Here is a 21,258-nt window from a genome sequence, read left to right as displayed (position 1 = left end):
CTAAAACATTAAATCAGTTAATAAATTAAATAAATTACATTTCTGGCAGTTTGTCTCTTAAAACCATAAAACTAAATTCTCTCTGTTCCCACATCATCATCCGTCCGCCGCCGTGCTTCATGCAGTTCCTCATTAATCTCCTCTAGGAGGCGATGGAGGAGAAAATAAATTTATAAAATAGTTTAAATAAAATCCTAACTGAACAAAAACAGAATAAATTCTTCATTATTATTTATTAATTCAGATACAGATAATAGAAAAACTGCAGAACAGCTTCAGGTCGTTAAGACCTCTGAGGTCTGGACTTTGACTAGGCCATTGCAGCTCATTGAATCTTATTAGATTATTCTGCTGGTGATCCAGTTTGGTCCGAACTTCTGCTGGACTGATGGAGGAACAATTTGGTAAAAAGATGAAACGGTTAATCAGATTAATCAGATTATAGACACTAAATTAATCCTTTCTGATGAAAGAACTCAGAGCAGGAATTAAATCATAATTATATATCTATAATCTATATGTATTATATATCTATATTATACATGTATTATATATCTATATTATACATGTATTATATATCTATATTATATATGTATTATATATCTATATTATATATGTATTATATATCTATATTATATATGTATTATATATCTATATTATACATGTATTATATATCTATATTATACATGTATTATATATCTATATTATACATGTATTATATATCTATAATCTATATGTATTATATATCTATATTATACATGTATTATATATCTATAATCTATATGTATTATATATCTATATTATACATGTATTATATATCTATATTATATATGTATTATATATCTATATTATATATGTATTATATATCTATATTATATATGTATTATATATCTATATTATACATGTATTATATATCTATAATCTATATGTATTATATATCTATATTATATATGTATTATATATCTATATTATACATGTATTATATATCTATATTATATATGTATTATATATCTATATTATACATGTATTATATATCTATATTATATATGTATTATATATCTATATTATATATGTATTATATATCTATATTATACATGTATTATATATCTATATTATACATGTATTATATATCTATAATCTATATGTATTATATATCTATATTATACATGTATTATATATCTATATTATACATGTATTATATATCTATATTATATATGTATTATATATCTATATTATACATGTATTATATATCTATAATCTATATGTATTATATATCTATATTATACATGTATTATATATCTATATTATACATGTATTATATATCTATATTATACATGTATTATATATCTATAATCTATATGTATTATATATCTATATTATACATGTATTATATATCTATATTATATATGTATTATATATCTATATTATATATGTATTATATATCTATAATCTATATGTATTATATATCTATATTATATATGTATTATATATCTATATTATACATGTATTATATATCTATATTATATATGTATTATATATCTATATTATACATGTATTATATATCTATATTATATATGTATTATATATCTATATTATATATGTATTATATATCTATATTATATATGTATTATATATCTATATTATACATGTATTATATATCTATATTATACATGTATTATATATCTATAATCTATATGTATTATATATCTATATTATACATGTATTATATATCTATATTATACATGTATTATATATCTATATTATATATGTATTATATATCTATATTATACATGTATTATATATCTATAATCTATATGTATTATATATCTATATTATACATGTATTATATATCTATATTATATATGTATTATATATCTATATTATATATGTATTATATATCTATATTATACATGTATTATATATCTATATTATACATGTATTATATATCTATATTATACATGTATTATATATCTATAATCTATATGTATTATATATCTATATTATACATGTATTATATATCTATATTATATATGTATTATATATCTATATTATATATGTATTATATATCTATATTATACATGTATTATATATCTATATTATATATGTATTATATATCTATATTATACATGTATTATATATCTATATTATACATGTATTATATATCTATATTATATATGTATTATATATCTATATTATATATGTATTATATATCTATATTATACATGTATTATATATCTATAATATACATGTATTATATATCTATAATCTATATGTATTATATATCTATATTATACATGTATTATATATCTATATTATACATGTATTATATATCTATATTATATATGTATTATATATCTATATTATACATGTATTATATATCTATAATCTATATGTATTATATATCTATATTATACATGTATTATATATCTATATTATACATGTATTATATATCTATAATCTATATGTATTATATATCTATATTATACATGTATTATATATCTATATTATACATGTATTATATATCTATATTATACATGTATTATATATCTATAATCTATATGTATTATATATCTATATTATACATGTATTATATATCTATATTATACATGTATTATATATCTATATTATAGATTATATATCTATAATCTATATGTATTATATATCTATATTATACATGTATTATATATCTATATTATATATGTATTATATATCTATAATCTATATGTATTATATATCTATATTATACATGTATTATATATCTATATTATATATGTATTATATATCTATAATCTATATGTATTATATATCTATATTATACATGTATTATATATCTATATTATACATGTATTATATATCTATATTATACATGTATTATATATCTATATTATATATGTATTATATATCTATATTATACATGTATTATATATCTATATTATACATGTATTATATATCTATATTATACATGTATTATATATCTATATTATACATGTATTATATATCTATATTATACATGTATTATATATCTATATTATACATGTATTATATATCTATATTATACATGTATTATATATCTATATTATATGTATTATATATCTATAATCTATATGTATTATATATCTATAATCTATATGTATTATATATCTATATTATACATGTATTATATATCTATATTATACATGTATTATATATCTATATTATACATGTATTATATATCTATATTATACATGTATTATATATCTATATTATACATGTATTATATATCTATATTATACATGTATTATATATCTATATTATATATGTATTATATATCTATAATCTATATGTATTATATATCTATAATCTATATGTATTATATATCTATATTATACATGTATTATATATCTATATTATACATGTATTATATATCTATATTATACATGTATTATATATCTATATTATATATGTATTATAAATCTATATTATATATGTATTATATATCTATATTATATATGTATTATAAATCTATATTATATATGTATTATAAATCTATATTATATATGTATTATATATCTATATTATATATGTATTATAAATCTATATTATATATGTATTATAAATCTATATTATATATGTATTATAAATCTATATTATACATGTATTATAAATCTATATTATATATGTATTATAAATCTATATTATATATGTATTATATATCTATATTATATATGTATTATAAATCTATATTATACATATATTATATATCTATATTATACATGTATTATATATCTATATTATACATGTATTATATATCTATAATCTACATGTATTATATATCTATAATCTATATGTATTATATATCTATATTATAGATGTATTATAAATCTATAATCTATATTTTGTATTTAACCCGGTGGTGTCCAAGGTTTGTCCTGAATGTGTTACTTCCTGTCTGGTCGTATTAACTTCCTGTTCCATGTTCCTCTCAGCCTCTGATGAGCCTCAGTGGATCCAGGTGAGATAAACCAGGTGAACTGAACCAGTCAGGATGTCGGACCTCCAGAACCGACTTTAGAAACCACTGAGATGAGATTAAAAACGTTCTGTTTCTGTAAATCTTAGTTTTAGCTTCACCTGATTCCAATTCTGTAAATAAAATCTCTGATATCCAGTTATTAGTCAGATAATCCATGAAATAATCCCCAGGTTAATCCCACATGATGTTCAGCAGAAAGTGATGAACTTTTCTCATGTTGATATTTCATCATCATTTACTACAGACGATCAAACATTCGCTGGAGGAATTGTGTTTTTGCATTTTAGGCAATAAAATGTTCATTTTCTTATTTAAAATAGAATTTATTCATTTATTTGTGTCTTTATTGTCTCTGGTTCGTTAATGAAATGAGTTTCTCAGGATTAAAACGAGCTGCTTGGTGAATGATGAACGGATGAATCCAGAGGATGATTCAGATGATCAGAACCGATGCGACCCATTCCCATAAACCACACAAAGAGGCTGATTAACATGCAGAACCCCAAACACAGCCAGCTTTTAATTACAGATAACACAACGTGTGTGTGTTTGAAGTGTTTCTGATTGAATGGGTGCTCAACTCTCTCTCCAGCTCCGCCTGCTGCTCGCTCGCCCATTCAGGCCAACATTTACACATCTGAGGAGCCGCATCAAAGAGGCCGTGTGTGTGTGTGTGTGTGTGTGTGGGTGTGGGTGTGTGTGTGTGTGTGTGTGTGAAGCAGCTGTCTACAGAGGCTCTAACCCCCCCGCTGTCCTCAGGTCGTCTGCAGATGTTTTGGTTTCTGAAACGTCTTCAGGTGTTTTAATCAATAATAAAAACACCTGAACCAATCAGCTGACAGGAATCAGAAAAAGGTTGATATTTGAGAAACATTTCCAGGTTTTCTCTCTGTGTGGCTTTAGATCCGTGGTTCAGGTTTTTCTTTAACCTGTTTTATTTTCCATGTTGAGAACAGACAGAATTTTATTTAATGATCTGAAACCTTGTAGGATTTTAGCTTTCTGAATAAAATCACATCGAGCTGCAGACAGGAAGTTCCTCCAGAGCCTGAGGGGATTGGTTCTGGATTCTGGGAGTTTTATGGTGAACAGAATCTATTTCCATGTAATTACCAGAAGAATCTCCGGCTGGCATCATGATTTTATCATCTTCAGCAGGAAAACAGACCTGGATTATCCTGGAGCCCTCTGGTGACTCTCAGAGGGGCTAACAGATGATTTCCTGCAGAGATGCTGCAGAAAAACAGGATATTTTAAAAACAACGTAACAGCGCCCCCTGCTGGAAAACGTCCCCTCTGTGGTTTTAATCCATAATGTTTCCAGACACACGATGTCTTCAGAGTCAGAGAAGAAATGATGAACATAAACTACCTCAAAGCTTTCTGCTGCATCTCACCATAACTAAATATTCACTTCCTGTTATTCGTCTCCATAGAAACAACATCTGGAGTCTCATTCATAAAGGATAAAGGAGGATTCATAATAAAAGTTACGATCAAAAAGTAAAAATGACAGGAGAAACAAAAACAAGTTCCTGATGAGGGTCAGTTTATTTAAATGCCTCATCTGATCATCACTTATCATTTAAATGTATTTTATATAGAAAAATAAATGAAATATATATAAAGATATATGAGCAAAATATGACAGAATATATGTAAAATATGGACACATGTAATCAGAGTTCCTGATAGTAACTAGTTACATTTACTCAGTTACATTTACTTGAGTAACTTTTTATATTAAACTTTTATAGGTATTCTACTCTGTACTTTTTACCTTTTGTTGAGTTTATTATGAAATATTTCTTCTCTTGAGTAAAATTTCAGGATTTTCTTCCCACTGAAAGAAAAACAAAATGTTTTAACCAAAACTCCACCAGACACTCAGACACACCTGCAGTTTCTGTTCAAGTTTTTTATTGAAAGAAACTGATTTGTTTCTTTTGCCTGGTTTTGTTTTTGTCAGTTATATAAATTATTGCAATTTTTGTCCTTAAAATACCAAAGTTTCCATTTAACTTTATATTTTGATGTAATTTTTAAATCTTAAATGATTTCCAGACTCAGAATCCTGATCCGATGTCAGAATCACCTCAACTGGTTTGTTCCAGTGAGGAGAAGCAGCAGCTCAGAGCTGTTTGCCTGACCTTTGACCCTCTGACCAGGGCACACGTCCAGCCGGGCCATGCGCTCGTCTCCTCCTCCAATCAGGCTCCAGCTCCAGCTCCTCCTCTCTGCAGCAGACGGATCGGCGTCCGCCTGACGGAGGACAGCAGCCTTCATCCTCCTCATCCTCCAGCTGCTCTCTTCTTCTTCTGCTGTCCTGAAACTGTTCGGCCTCAGGTTCAGGTGATCGTCTCTGCAGCTCCAACACAGGAAGGAAGGTGAGAAAAGACAAACTGGCTCCTTGTTTCCCAGTTAAACTAGAGGAAGGATCATCAGAAACGTTCTCATTTGTTTCTGCGCCTTCCTGTTGTTTGTTTCTCTATTTTCAGCACCATCTTTAAATTTGTCGGTTTGTTGTTTTCGCTGCTCCATCTTCACGACTCCTGCAGATTTATTTAATGTTGCTCAGAGTTTCAGTGATGCTCAGCTGGAGGGTTCAGTAAACGGGCTCTTTAATTAGTATCAATACATAAACATTCATGTAAACTTTAAAATGAAATAATCATGGTGTTTATTAATGCAACACAAGCAATAAGACAGAGCATGGCTCTTTATGCTCAGATTAAACTTTTGCTCAAACCTTCCAGAAATCTAAGAAACTAATGTTTCTAATCTCTGAAATCTATTTTACTGGAAATCAGACGATGATGAGTGAAAAGTCGGATTCTGACTGAGAGTTTCTGAAATCCTGTCCTGATTCCTGCAGCTGAAAACTTTTCCTCAGGTCATCATCTCTCCTCTGATGTTTCCTCTCTGGCTTTTCTCTTCCTGTTGAATGATTTCTGTTTCAACAAATTATTTCACATTGTTGAAAATACAAAGTTCCAGGAAATCACTTCAGATTTATTTTTCTGTCTCTTAATTTTTCCTACAGAAGTTTGAGTTTGTTGATTGTAGATTTCTAACCTGTCATGTTGGTTTTATTTGAATATGATGATTGTTTCTTAATTCTAAATCATTTTAATATACAGTTTACACTTTAGAAATGAGGGATTTTATTATTGTGTCTTCAGAAATGATTTTCAGATGATTGTCTGGTTTTCTGAAGGTCGTTTAACTTTATACGAGTTTCCATTTGGAAAAAAGATTTTAAATAATTCAAACAGTTCTGTAGTCAACACTTGATGACATTCTAATGAATGGTCAGTAAACTAGCTTACCATGCTATATTAGCATGCATTAACTAGCCATAATTTAGCTAACATGATCTGCCTCCAGCAGCATTACTCAACTGGCTCAACAAGCAAACTAAGCAGCTGGTGGGGCCCCCAGACCCTCAGGGGCCCCATAAATACTGAAAATCAATCACTGGTAATTTGTTATTATTTATGAACAAAAAAAACTCAAATATCAGAATTAAACTCATGGCATCAGACTGTATCTATGGCAACGCAACAATCACACTGGGAAGATTATTGTTGCTGTGTTTGCCTCAAACAGTTGCTGGTTGATTCAGTTGCTGGTTGATTTGGTTGCTGGTTGATTCAGTTGCTGGTTGATTTGGTTGCTGGTTGATTCAGTTGCTGGTTGATTCAGTTGCAGATTGATTTGGTTGCTGGTTGATTCAGTTGCTGGTTGATTTGGTTGCTGGTTGATTCAGTTGCTGGTTGATTCAGTTGCAGATTGATTTGGTTGCTGGTTGATTCAGTTGCTGGTTGATTTGGTTGCTGGTTGATTCAGTTGCTGGTTGATTCAGTTGCAGATTGATTTGGTTGCTGGTTGATTCAGTTGCTGGTTGATTTGGTTGCTGGTTGATTCAGTTGCTGGTTGATTTGGTTGCTGGTTGATTCAGTTGCTGGTTGATTCAGTTGCAGATTGATTTGGTTGCTGGTTGATTCAGTTGCAGATTGCCGCGTTGCTGCCAGACTCTGGTTCTCATCTCTCGTGTCTCCAGGTTTCAGATGCTGATGAAGCTGCTCCTTCGTTCCAGCTGCTGAATACTGAGCTCAACATCAGCGCAGGTCCGTTGGACAGAAGTATCAACGACTCTGTGAGTGTGATGAAGATCAGAACCAGAACCAGAACCAGAACCAGAGAGGTCTGCAGGTTGATCCAGCAGCAGCAGGATTTAAAGTCTCTTCTCTCAGTGGGCGGAGTCTCTGTCCTCAGGACTTCCTGTTTCCTCAGTCAATCTCTTCCTGATGAATCTTCAGATCAGTTTTTCTTTGATTTGTTGTGTTTTTTGTTGTTTTTTTCAGGTGAACTTCATGTTTCAGCGGCTTTTCTGACCCTCGGAGCAGAGGAGACTGCTGGACGGCGCCCCCTACAGAGAGGGCAGGGTTTCCATCCTTTAATTGATCATCCTTCCACCGTTTCCTGATAAATATTAAATCCAGGATGAAGTGCAACATTATCATCAAGTTTTTTCCACTGAGTTCTGTTCAGTGTGAATTTAAATCTGTGTTGTTGCTGTTTTTATTTTATGCTTAACGAAATAATTCAAACACAAAATCAATAGAAAGATTTTAATGAACAGACATGGAACTGTTTACATTAATTTATTATGTTTTACTTATATCATTAAAATCATTAATTATGTTTCATATAAAGATGAACCCAAAGAACAAATCTAACATTTTTGCTGACATATTTCCGTCTCTGCCCTAAATCATCACTGAGTCCAACATCCTGACTACGGTTTGGTTTCATTTATTCTTGCAAACTTTGGGTCACAAACATCTTTAACGGTTTTCAGCCACTCGACTCCTCAGTCTGTCAGTCTTCTGTTAAAAATAAAAAACCTTGGAGATAATAATTAAATATCCTCAAACATCGCAGTTTAACCGAAGTGTTTCCTCCAAATAATTGATTTCTGTTTTTATGAAGACATTTTTACTGAAAACAGTTTTTATTCTGTTTAACTTTGTTGTCCTTCTGGATGATAAACTTATAGACAAACAAAGATTCACAGATCTGAGCGGCTGCAGACCATCGAGTCGGTGAACCTCTGAATCCAAACTGAATCAGGAATTTAAAACGTTTCTGTTTTCCTCAGATAAACTGAATTATTTTAAAGTTTCAGTTTAAACTGAATTATTTTAAAGTTTGAGTTTAAACTGAATTATTTTAAAGTTTCTGTTTTCCTCAGGTAAACCGAATCATCTCTGGGTTTCTCAGCAGTTCTGTTCAGACCTGGATTCGTTGTCGGTTCTGATCCAGAAACCTGCTGGACTCTCAGCTGTTCTCAGGCTGCGGTTCTCCAGAACATCTCCTCCGGGTCCACTGGGCGCTGCCAAAATAAACTGGCAGCCCTGGTTTCCAGAATAATCCTGTTAAAAACATTAGTATAAATGTAAAGAGGTTAACTTACCAGAGTAAATAAATACAACAGTGTAAAATTTAAACATTTACAAGTCGTCCTGTAACTTTGTACAAATTTTAAGTGTGATTTTAAAAGTTTTTTTTTAATAAAACAGTTTTATCACATTTCTGCTGAGTTGTTTCCATTATTTTATACTTTGTTCCAGATTTATAAATAATGGAAAATAACGATATTGGATCTTCTTCCTGTTGCTCAACTCAACCTAGAAATATTACTCGGCCTGTCACAACTGGCAATAAATCAATAATTTGAATGATAAATTAAAACTCAATAATTTCCATTTGCATGATTTATCGTTGTGAAAAACAAATTTGTTTACAGAGACTTCATGATTCATTTTATTTGTTGTTTTGTTTGTTTATTTTGGATATTTAAAATGTTTTCCAGGTCCAGTTTTAAATGTTCACTAGAATTTAAAGTTTATTGATCTCTGAGATTGTGTTCTTGTATTATTATTGCTTTATTACCATTATGTTACTTGAAAATAGTCTCAAAACAACAACATTATTGTTCATCTCATTAACCACTGGGACAATTTTTCATCCAGTCATTACCATGACAGGCGTAAACAGAACCCACCTGTTGGTTCAGTCCAGCAGCTGGTAGTTTCTGGTCCAGAACCAGAACGTCTCCCAGCACCAACCTGCAGCGGCGCCGTCAGTCCTCCTGCAGCAGGGCGGTCCTTTTCTCCAGCAGCCAATAAGCTGCGATCCTGCTGGCGTAGATCACATAAGACCAGGACAGAACCACCAGACCGAGTAGGACCTGCAGGACAGAGACGGGTCAGGAGAGTCCAGAGACTTGAAGCATATTTAATCCAGACTGTAACAAGATTTTACCCCAGATCAGTTATGACGTCAGCAGTTTTCACTCATCTTACAAGTTTTAGGTTCTGATCCAGGATTTATTTAATCACATGTAATTATTGTACTACAAACAATCTATTGTTTTTATTCATGTTGTTCGTGTTTACGATTAAAATAGTGGACATTTGCTCTAAAACAGGAAGGAGGGGTGTTCTTCTAGAGAGTATAAGTATCGCAGACTGTAAATTAGAGCAGATTAAAGATACTCAAGTTAGAGAAAAACGTTGGAATCGCCCTTTAGCCATTTCCAAATTGTAAGATAACTTCCGCTTCGTCCTCATCTCAAACGATGCTACAACTCATAACTGTACATGGAAACAGTCAACAATAATTAATTAGCACATCCATATTCTGAGATGTTTTAGGAATTTCCTCTCCTTTTCCGCATGGATTTCTTGATATTTTCTTCTCTCTCAGTGATCATTTTAAATGTGAAATAGTTCCCAGATATAAACAGGAAACCTTTCAACTCTAAAGCAAACATCATCTGAAAGCAGGTTAAGCTGTTTCACCGCAGAATAAATCCTGTCCACGGTCCTCCGGCTGAGAGGCTCCATGTTCCGCTGGGTCTGTTTACTCAGACGCTCCCGCTTCTTCTTCGGCTGAGTTCAAACGCCGTTTCAGCCGCCAGGACGCCATCTTGTGTCAAAGAGGGTAAACTGTAGGTTAAAGATTTGTTAAAGCTTTCGCTTCTTAAATATTTTCCCTATGACATTATTATAATTTTTGTTATTATTTTGCATTAAAACATTGACCGTTAAACTGGCTTTTAAATGCGCCGGTGCTCTGCGAAAACTGCCTTTTGGGGACAGTTACAGAAGAGCACATCCGTTACTATGGTAACCAAAGAAAGGGGCCGGAAGAAGATGTCTCACTTCGAGCCAGTTTTACTTGAAGAATAAAATAAAATTGACTGACTATTTAGGATAAATAATTCAAATACTACAAAATAAGATGCAAAGTATTTTGGTGTAGACTGGGTGTAAGAAAACTGAAATATTTTTTAAACTTATTCTGAAACATATAAAAATCAATGGCGCCATTAGGCCAAGAAAGAGTTTCGTTGACATCACGTTGTCTCCAAAACTTTATTAGGAAAGAACAAATAAACATAAAATCCCATGTAGAGTTATTTAACAATAAAAAGGTAGTAACACAAACAGCCAATGGTTGAATTACAGAATATTACACAAGTTTAATAAATTTCTTGTATTAGTGAGCTCTCCTTACACTTTGACGATCTTCGACTCGAGGGAAGGAGCAGACGTCTGTTGGTTTCCCATCATGCCCCGCTCCTTGTAGCTTGAGTTAGGACAACAGCCGACCCAGAGCCTGATGTTTTGGTTCCGAACTTTGCACAGGTTCTGAACGGATCTGGATCTGGACCTTTGAGCTGGGGACGCCGGTTCCTCTCTGCTGACGGTGGATGCCGCTGCCGGCGCGGAGAAGAAGGAAGAAAGGCCCGGATGAGGAGGAGCGAGCTGCGGGTTTTTCAGCTGAGGTCTGTGGAGCTAACAGAGTTAGCATGGTAACAGAGTGTCAAGAAGGCAGGGAATAAAATAATGCTTTTATATACGTAATGACTCCGATTCGAGTTATATGTACCAGTAGAAATTAACTTTAATTAGTCTAAAAATAGTGACGTATTGTTTAAGGCTTTATCTTTAAGTATTTACAGGTTATTTTGATTTTAGCTCATTAGCTTTAGGCTAACAGGAGTTGGTTCGTTCAGTTTGTGTTTAATATTCATAACAATCTTGAATCTGAGAAATTCTGACCCTAAAAGGGAGTGTAGATTTTACAAATGTGAGTTAGGATGTGTGATTGTGTTCCTCCGAGGAGAGAAGACGCGGTGGTTCTGTTCTGGTTCTGGTTCTGATCAGGTTAGTGCACAGAGAGAACATTACACACAGTAGACAAATATACAACCAAGACATACACACGAAACCTTACATACCCGCAAACCTTTATGAAATGAAAAGTATAAGTTAAAATCTAGGAATGCACCGTTGTGAAAGTTTGGGCCGATATTGATATCCAATAATAATATTTACTAATATTTTACACACTAATATTTCACTGCCTTTACCACACAGCTACCTTCTTTATGTCACTTAACCTCCCCACAGTCCTGCGCTGCATCACGCTCACATAACCAACTTGTAAATGATTATTGTAAATTATTATCACATTGATACTGATATGTTAAGAAATGACTAACACCGGCCGATACTGATGTTGATGCCACTATAGATCTGTTGCGGCGTGACGTTATGCCGCTATAGATGGCAAAATGAATCATCATTTGCAAATCTTCCGGATGTAAACAATAACATTAAACGTGTCTCTGTCATGCATCCCTATTAAAAACAGATAAATACTTTAAAATGCTAGTGAGGGAGTTTTCCCAATGTGGATGAAATGTTCTGCGTTTCTGATGCTGAGCCTCTGTGTCTCCGTCTTCAGGTGATGGCGCCGACTCGGATGAAGCTGCGCCGGCGAGACACGGCGCCTGCAGCCGCTCCAGCAGGAGGCACTCTGGAGGGAGACGCAGACAGAACCAGAGAGAGCCGGCGGAGCAGCAGGAGGAAGAACGGCAGCAAAGCCTCGGCCCCCGCTGCCCCCGCCTCATCTCCTCCCTCCACCTCGTCCGGCGCCGCGAGGCCCGCCGTGGCAGCCGAGGCGTCCCCCGACTCCAAGTGTCCCATCTGCCTGGACCGCTTCAATAACCTGGCGTACCTGGACCACTGCCTGCACCGCTTCTGCTTCCCCTGCATCCAGGAGTGGTCGCACAACAAGGCGGAGTGTCCGCTCTGCAAGCAGCCCTTCGCCTCCATCTTGCACTCGGTGCGCGCCGAGGACGACTTTAAGGAGTACACGCTGCAGCCGCCGCCACGCGCCGCCAACCAGCTCACCGCTAGCACCTTCCTCACCACCGTGGCTGCCATGACGGCGGACGGCGCGCAGCACCACCTTCGGCTGATGCTGAGGCGGCACCTGGTGGCGGCCGACAGGGACGCCGTGCGGCGGCGGCGCAGGCGTGAGCGGGCGGCGAGCGGTCGCAGGTCGACCGACCGCGTCGGGGAGTGGGAGTTTTTCATGCACTCTCCGCCGCTGCCCGTCTCGCCGTACCACCTGGACATGTCGGAGCTCATCATGGACAACATGCGGGTGGAGGAGGTTGCCGAGGAGATGATGAGGAGAGACGAGGAGCGGCGGCAGGCGCTGAGCGAGGAGCTGGCCGGCCTGCGGGGCGCGGCGGCCCCCAGCGCCCGCGCGTCACGCCGCCTCATGTGCCGCCTGGCGGTCCGGCAGCGGCTGCAGCGGGAGGGCGGCACCGTCCAGATGAGGGAGAGGGAGGTCGCGGCGTTCCGCAAGGCGCTCTACCAGAGCGGGATCTGGGTGCGGGGCGTCAGCGGTAACCAGGGGCGACCTCGTAGTGTCGCTCCGGAGACGTTCCGCCGGGGGACCAGCCACCTGAACCGGCTGACCAGCTGGCTGCGGCGGGAGCTGGCGGTGCTGCTTGGCCCGCACGCCCCGCTCAGCGACGTGGTGCTGCGCACCGTCACCGCCCGCGTCCTGCGCAGCGGCCTGGAGGACGCCGCCGCCATAGAAGAAGACCTGCGGCCGTTCCTATTGGCCCGTACAGAGCACTTTGTGCACGAGCTGGTGAGCTTCGCCCGCTCCTCGCTTAGCATGGAGAACTACGACCAGCTGGCTGTGTACGAGCCGCCTGCCGCCGCCATGGAGCTGGAGCCGCTCAGCAGCCCCTCCGACGGCAGCTCCGTCATCGCCATCTCTGAGGATGAGGAAGAGGAGGGAGGAGGAAGAGCCGAGGCAGCGACAGGAAGTCACGATGATGTAATTCAAACAGGAAGCAGCCTCAGCCTGTCCGGCTGGGACGATGAGACGCCAGGACCGTCGTACACCTCGGCAGAGCCGCCACATTCACTCACCACGCCGCCGCCGCTCAGCCCGGCACCTCAGCAGCCGGCCAATCAGGAGGGAGCAGAGCCGCGCGGCGAGGAGGAGGAGTGTCTGATCGTCGGATACAAGAAGCCGATCGCTGAGAGAACTCCAGAGCTGGTGCAGCTGTCCTCCGACAGCGAGGAAGACGAGGGAGAGAAGAAGAAGAAGGAGGAGCAGGAAGTGGAAGTTGGCTCAGCAACGGTCGATAAGACTCCACCCCCTCCCGCTACCTACCTTCCCATAATCCCTCCCTCCACGTCAGGAGCCTTCAGGGCAGAGCAGCAGAAGGAGGCGAACTCCCGGCGGCGGTCTGGTTCCTGGTCAGAGAGTTCTGGACGGAGCAGGAAGTCGGTCTGCTCCCTCAGCCCAGCGACGCCGGAGCGCCGCCGGAGGGACAGGAAGCAGCAAGGCGAACGCCGGAGGAAGAAGAAGAAGCAGCGTGGGCGGGACCAGAGCAGAGAGCCTCATGGGAAGAGCGGCACCTTCTGCAACCCCAACCGCTCCATCTTCCCCCCCATGATGTCCCGCTGCTCGCCGTCGCCATTCGACTCCAGCGCTGACTCCGCCTCCTCGCCGCCGCCGAGCCCGCCGGACTCCGGCTGGGAGCTCCGCTTCAGCCAGGTGTCCCCCCTCACCTCCTCCGCCTCCTCGCCCTCCCGCTCCTTCTCCCCGCTCTGCTCCTCCCCGGGAACGCCGCCCTCCCCCTCTTGCTCCCCCAAGCGCCCGCATCACGTGGAGAAACCCGGCGGGAAGAGGAAGTACAAGAGCCGCCACCTGAACAGCAGCAAGGACCTGACATGGAGGCCGAGCCGCGGCCGGCAGTGCGACAGGGAGCGCAGGAAGAGGCTCCGCAGGGAGGCGGAGAGGCGGGACAACGGCCTGAAGACAGGAAGCAGGTCAGAAACACTTCCTGTTGGAGGAGGAGGAGGAGTTTATGGTGTTGTTGGATCCGCCCATCCCTTTCTTCCTTCCTTCCTTTCCGGTGTTTTTCCGTCTTTTCTGTCCATTTTCAGCTGGTTTTCGGTCCCAGCAGTAAAATCGTTTCTGAATCTTTGTTCTGACCAGCAGGAGGTCCAGAGACGACCGCAGTCCCAGCGTGGAGATCATCTACGAGGGAACCATCGACTCCGGCGCTGCTCAGCCGTCTGCTCACAAGCGCCGCCGGAGACGCCACCGCAGGGCGCAGGTCACCAGGTGAGGTCACATGACAGGAAGCAGGTGAAGTTCTGACCCGCGTTAAAAGAGCTTCTGATCAGAGGAACCGTGTTGGTTTCAACAGAACTCAGTCCAACCATTTCTCCTGACCTCTCACACTTTTCATGTCATAATAAATGTTTTATAAAAATATTTTAAATATAAATGCTCAAAGGAAGTTTCTAAAACTAAACTTTAAATGCTTTACATGCTGCCAGAAAATGAAATTATTATTTCACAGGTGGTTTCCTCGACATTAAGGTCAACAGATGGAACTGAAGCACAGCTAGATGGAACAGGATGTTAGAAAAGCATCATATAAACTGCAGTCTCTAAAAAAGTCTTATAAAATCTTAAATAAATGAAAATTTGAGCACTGAATTGCCTTAAAGTATATTTTTTTGATTTTCTTGGCCCGATATGGCAGCCTGTTGGAGGAGACGGGCAGCCAATCAGAAAGTGAATCGTTAGCAGGAGTACACAGACTCCAACAAACGAACAACACACTCAGAACAGAAATGAAGCCACAACTCCACAAACAATTTATAATATCTTTTCATTTAAGATAAAGAAAAACCTTCCTAGCCTGTAAGTTGTTCCTACAGACGGTTAACGAGCCGATCGTTGGCAGCCATCTTGTTTTGCTCTTTGCATCACAGCCTCAAACATCCTGGGACGTTTTAGTCTCCAGAGTCATGAATTTCTGATTAATGGAGGCTTTTGAGGAAAGTTCTTGTTTTGTTGCTGAGAATAAAAACAGAATAGAAAACATTGGACCCAAACGGGTCGACCCGCTTTGTCTCAGTGAACCTCAGAGAACAGAGTCAGCTGACCGGGAGAGAATAACCAAGAAAACGGTTATAGGAGGGCGGAGCCCTGTGAGGTCAGTTCCTTAACGTGTGTGTGTGTGTGTGTGTGTGTGTGTGTGTGTGCGTGTGTGTGTGTGTGTGTGTGTGTGTGTTGATCTAGAAAACCAGCTTTCAGATAAAAGCAGGAACCTTCTGTTCCAACTGATTAACCAGACGACCTTTGACCTAATCAATACATTTTAACACATCAATAAAAATCGGTCTGATTAAAAAAATTATAAAAACTCACAAAAGGAAAAGTCTAAACTTGTTAACAAAATCCTATGACAAAATGATAAAAGTGATTTATTCTCCTTGTTTTAGGAAGGTACTGTGACTGTGTGTCACAGCAATTACAATCCCACAGAAACAAACATCCTCATGACAAACGTTCCTTTAGTCAAAGTGTGATTAGTGTCACTAAACGGAACACAGAATTTTCAGATTTATTTAATTTATTGATGTTTTCATTGAACAAAGTAAATAGTTTAGGAGGTTTTAACATTATTTTTAATTTGTTGTGACAAAACTAAATCTGAATTATTATCATGACAAGAAATTTATCACGTTAAAAGACGAGCGATACGATAAGTTCTCTGTCTCAGAGGAGTTTAAACTTTGGACCGATAATGAATAAAGTTTTTACCCCCCGTCTGACGGTGTTTTCTGCCTCAGCTCTCCGGTCATCATCACCCTGGACAGTGACAGTAGCCATGACGACGGCCAGAAGAAGACCAACAGCGGCAGCAGCAGCCCCCTCAGCAGCCAGCAGACCATCGACTTCTCCGACCTCCCGTTGGCTCCCTCCGCCGGAGTGGGCGGGGCCGTGGAGGTGGGGGAGCTTCCCGCCGACATCCTGGACCGGGGGTCCGACGGGTCGGAGTCGGAGGCGCCGGTTCGGTCCGGAGCGGCGCGCCGAGGCGACGGCGGCTACGTGGACGTCGAGAACATGGAGGACACCGTGTCTCTGCTGGACACGTCTGACGACCAGCAACCGGAGGCCGACGCCAAGAAACTGGGCCACAGAGAAGACCCTTCTGACCGGTGCCTGCTGGAGGCCATCCTGGACGACCTGAACCGGATCGCTCCACCAAGACAGAACCTGTCCCAGGATGGCGGCTTCCTGTCGAAGAACAGAGAGCGGACGCCGCAGGAAGTCATCCGGCTGGAGGAGAGGACAGGTTCCGGTCCAACGTCTGTCACCGGCTGTCAGCAGAACTTGGACTCCGTCCCGCCTCCGCTGGAGAGGATGGAGGGTCGGGAAGTCCCGCCTCTCCTCCGGCGGGCCAGTCCGGTCGGGTCATACAGCAGGAACACGCCGCCGCCTCTCAAACACAAGGATGCTGGGAGTCCGCCGCGCGGCGCCGCCGGCCCGCCAGACGTTGGGCCACGTTGTTCCTCCGACCCGAATACGACTGGCAGGAACTCACCGGGTCTCGTCCCACTCGCCATTCCTCCCATAGCAACGATCCAGAACCAGCTCGGCGTGTCTCCGACTGCCAGCGGCGAAGCGCTCGCCTCCTCCTCCCCCAGGCTCCCGGTCCGGTCCGGTTCTGATCGGCTCCCCAGCCTGAGGTTCGGTTCTTTTCCCTCCATGGAGTCGTTCCCCAGCAGCAAAAGCTTGAAGCTGAATTTACCTTTGACCCCTGCGACCTCCTCACATTCCTCGGATCTCCACCCGGCTCACCACAGGAACCCGGTCAGCCCGACTCGTCGGGTCGGTGCTGGTGGTCTCGGTCCATCTGGCTGGATGGTCCATCTGGCTGGAGTTCAGACCTTCTCAGGTCTGAACTCTCTCAGCGCTGCTGCTTTCCGACCGGACCGGCCGCCAGCAGGGGGCGTCCGTCCTGACCTCACCGCCGCTGCAAGAGGTCAGGAGGTCGGCGTCTCTGACTCCGCCTCCAACCACAAGGCCTTAGCTCCGCCTCCATCACAACACGCCCTCTGCTTCATCCAATCAGAGCACAGTTCTCAGTCCAAGTCCCATTCTGAACCGATTCACCTCTCAGAGTCCGACTCGGCATCAAAGAACCGGAACAATCCGAGCTCCACAGCCCCGCCGGGCTCACAGGGCCAGAACCAACATCAGAGTTCGCAGGCTACGCCACCCAGCACACACCCACATGACTCCGCCCACCGACGATCTTCCAGCCGACTCTCTGACCCCGCCCACCTCCTCTCTGGCTCCGCCCCTAAATCCTCCCACAGGACCTTTGAACCTTCGTCAGACAATCAGCCGTTGGGTCGGCCGTCTGATCGGCTCTCTGGAGAAATTCCTCCCTGATTCTGGGGAAAATTTACAGCAATAAATACAGAAAGTTTGTTTTTATTTTTTATCGTTTCTGTTTTTTGTCTGTTGTTGGACTGAAAAGTGACCAGGTTGTTTTTAAATGTCAGGACTGCTTTTTACTTTAAATTCCGGGACTACGACCCAGTTATCGTGTTCTGATCCAAATATATTTATGCTTTTTAATTTTTTTATCCTAAAGAAATGTGTGGAAGCTGTTCAGGAAACATCTGGAGAAACGACCAGATGTTTGGTTTGATTCAGGTTGAGAGCTGCTGTTCGCTGAATGGATGAGTTCAGAGACTCTGAGCCACAGGATCTGGTTCTGGTTCTGGTGGACATCCGGGCCGTTCTTCACTGGTTCTGTAAGGAGACCTGAATAAAAGGTTGATCTAAAAATCATCCTGTTTCAGTTCATTGCTGCAGCATCATACTGCCACCACCATGCCTCACAGTTTGTCCTGATGTGTTTTCTGCAAAGATCTCAGCTTTTTATAATGCAAAGTTGCCATGAACTTTGACCTTTAACCTGCAAACTGAGGCCAGATGGGACTCTGCGGTTGTTTGGAGGCTAAATGACCTTTGAACTCTTCCCAGATAGTGCTGAGCGATGCAACTTAAAAATAAAATCTATAATTTTTGTATAAATGCTCACCAATAAATTAAAGGTTAAATGTTTTAATGAAACAAACCTTTTCTCTTAATATGCAGACAGTCTCCAGCCTTTTTGAGTATTTTTTGTTTGTTTTAGAAAATCTTCCAGCAAAAAATGTTGAAATTTCTATAAAAAAAAACGTAACCAAGTTTGATAAATACATTTACTCCAGTCTTGTAGATTTTTAGTTAGAAGTTTCTGGATGATTATAGCTACTAACTATGAAATTAAAATTAAAACATGGCTAAAAAAAGAAAAATGATTTGTGTCTTTCCATTAAAGAAGAATGAAATTGTATTTTCTCATTTTAAAAATGACAGTATTCACTGGAGGACCAAATTTGTAGCATTCTGTGTCCACAGAGTTGTTCAAGTGGCCACAAATGGCCCCCAAGCCACACTTTGGACACCTCTGATTCAGATCCTATTGTTGTGACTTTATTCTTGAAATTCAAAATAAAAAAACTCTTAACCTGACCATAATATTCTGTCATAAAATTAAGATTAATTTAAAGTTAAAATAGCAGTAAAATCAAACAAAATGGCAGCTCTGAATTATGGGATCATTGGTAGAAAAAAATTGTAAAAAGAAATCTTTAAGAGCAAACATAACATCGATTAATCGTCCTATCGTTGATAGAGCCAGTAAATCAGCTGCAGTTGGTGCTTCTCGCCAGCAGGTGGCGCATGACGCCCCGCCGCCTCCTCCCGGCCCTCTGCGGCCCTCAGGAGCAGGAAGCTGAGCGGATAATGAGCCTCTGGGGAGCCGCGGATCGGAGGCCCCGCTGCACTAATTAAGCCTATCAGGCTGCGATTAACTGGCTGTTAAACACACAGAGTCTGCGGCGGATCAGCGCCGAGGCCCGAACCGCAGCCAGTTACCAGCCTGAGGAACGAGGCTCAGCGGGAAAAGCTTTTCTTCCTGTTCACCAAAAATAACCAGGAGCAAGTTTTCCTATTTGTGGTTTTAATGGTTTGTTGATACATCTGTGACTCTTAATGGAGAGCTGGCAGCTCCACCAGAACTTACTGGGTTTATCCAAACAGTAAAACAGAACCTAGAACATGATGCACGAATTCAAAGTGAAGAAAATATGAAGGTCTTTCAGTCCACTGCCTGATTTTCTTTTTTTACTGAATCGATAAAGCATTTCAATACAGTTTTAACAACGTTTTAGCACCGATGGGATTATTACTGATGAGTTTTCTTCATATTTTATTATTATTTTTGCCTCCTAGCAAGAAAATCCTGGATTTAAATCCTAGATTATAGTTTACCCTCTCATTCCCCTCTGGTCCAAAAATATTAACTTAATTTCAGACTCTAAAGGCCTAAAGTATTATAAATTAGAGTTTTGGCCAGAATTTAACATTATGTATGAAAATAAATTTGTACATCCCTTTATTTTTGGCTTCTTCCATCATTTTTCTTCCAGTCCTATGATTTCTACCTCTTCCTGCAGAACCAGGTTTTACTCTGCTGAGAAAAAACTACAAATCCCACAATGCATGAAAGAAATAAGCCGGTTTGAGATGAATTAATCAGCAGACATGCAGATGTTCCTCCTCTGCTTCTGAAAACAGATTTAAAACCGAATGAAGTTAAAAACATCTTTGTTTCAGCTGCCAGCATCGTTTACATTTGAAAACTTTAATTAGTCGCCTACACCTGTTAGCGTTAGCTGTTATAAAGCTTTAAGGTGTAAAAAACAGATTCCTTGACTGAAAAGCAGCAGCTCAAGTTGAAAAAGTTCATTTTATTTGCTTATGATGTTAAATATATGTTATTGTTGTAATTCCTGTTGATCTTAAATTCTAAAAGACAGATTGTAAAAATGATTAAATTCATGTCCTGATCTGAGGATGAACAGTCGGCCTTGCAAATGCATCCGCTCCCTTCCATCCGCCACATTTTGGGTTAGCATCGATTGCTAATG

General features: G+C 39.4%; 1 protein-coding gene and 1 long non-coding RNA gene across 4 annotated transcripts; one reads left to right on the top strand and one right to left on the bottom strand.

Annotated features, from left to right (window-relative positions):
• Positions 1 to 8,631: 8,631 nt before the first annotated feature.
• Positions 8,632 to 11,035, bottom strand: LOC114157664 (uncharacterized). The gene is made up of 3 exons (XR_003598201.1): positions 10,882 to 11,035; positions 10,083 to 10,268; positions 8,632 to 9,450 (listed from the first exon to the last, which is right to left on the bottom strand). It is a non-coding gene; the product is annotated as an uncharacterized LOC114157664 (long non-coding RNA).
• A 603-nt stretch (positions 11,036 to 11,638) lies between these two features.
• On the top strand, positions 11,639 to 19,069 carry LOC114157596 (E3 ubiquitin-protein ligase Topors-like). Of its 3 annotated transcripts, none has more exons than XM_028038690.1 (4): positions 11,639 to 11,870; positions 12,836 to 15,234; positions 15,407 to 15,532; positions 17,056 to 19,069. In XM_028038690.1, exons 1-4 carry the CDS (start codon positions 11,796 to 11,798, stop codon positions 18,662 to 18,664), a joined length of 4,209 nt encoding a protein of 1,402 aa, XP_027894491.1. In that variant the 5' UTR covers positions 11,639 to 11,795; the 3' UTR covers positions 18,665 to 19,069. The 3 variants fall into 3 exon arrangements, with proteins under 3 accessions (XP_027894491.1, XP_027894490.1, XP_027894493.1); XM_028038689.1 differs by having other exon boundaries at positions 15,404 to 15,532; XM_028038692.1 differs by lacking the exon at positions 11,639 to 11,870 and adding an exon at positions 11,880 to 12,252 and having other exon boundaries at positions 15,404 to 15,532.
• The last annotated feature ends 2,189 nt before the right edge of the window (positions 19,070 to 21,258 follow it).

The sequence above is a fragment of the Xiphophorus couchianus genome, chromosome 14, assembly GCF_001444195.1.
Source record: "Xiphophorus couchianus chromosome 14, X_couchianus-1.0, whole genome shotgun sequence".
Taxonomy (NCBI): Eukaryota; Metazoa; Chordata; class Actinopteri; order Cyprinodontiformes; family Poeciliidae; genus Xiphophorus; species Xiphophorus couchianus.
The sequence above is the reverse complement of the archived record's forward strand: the minus strand, read 5'-3'. Positions and strand labels throughout refer to the sequence as shown.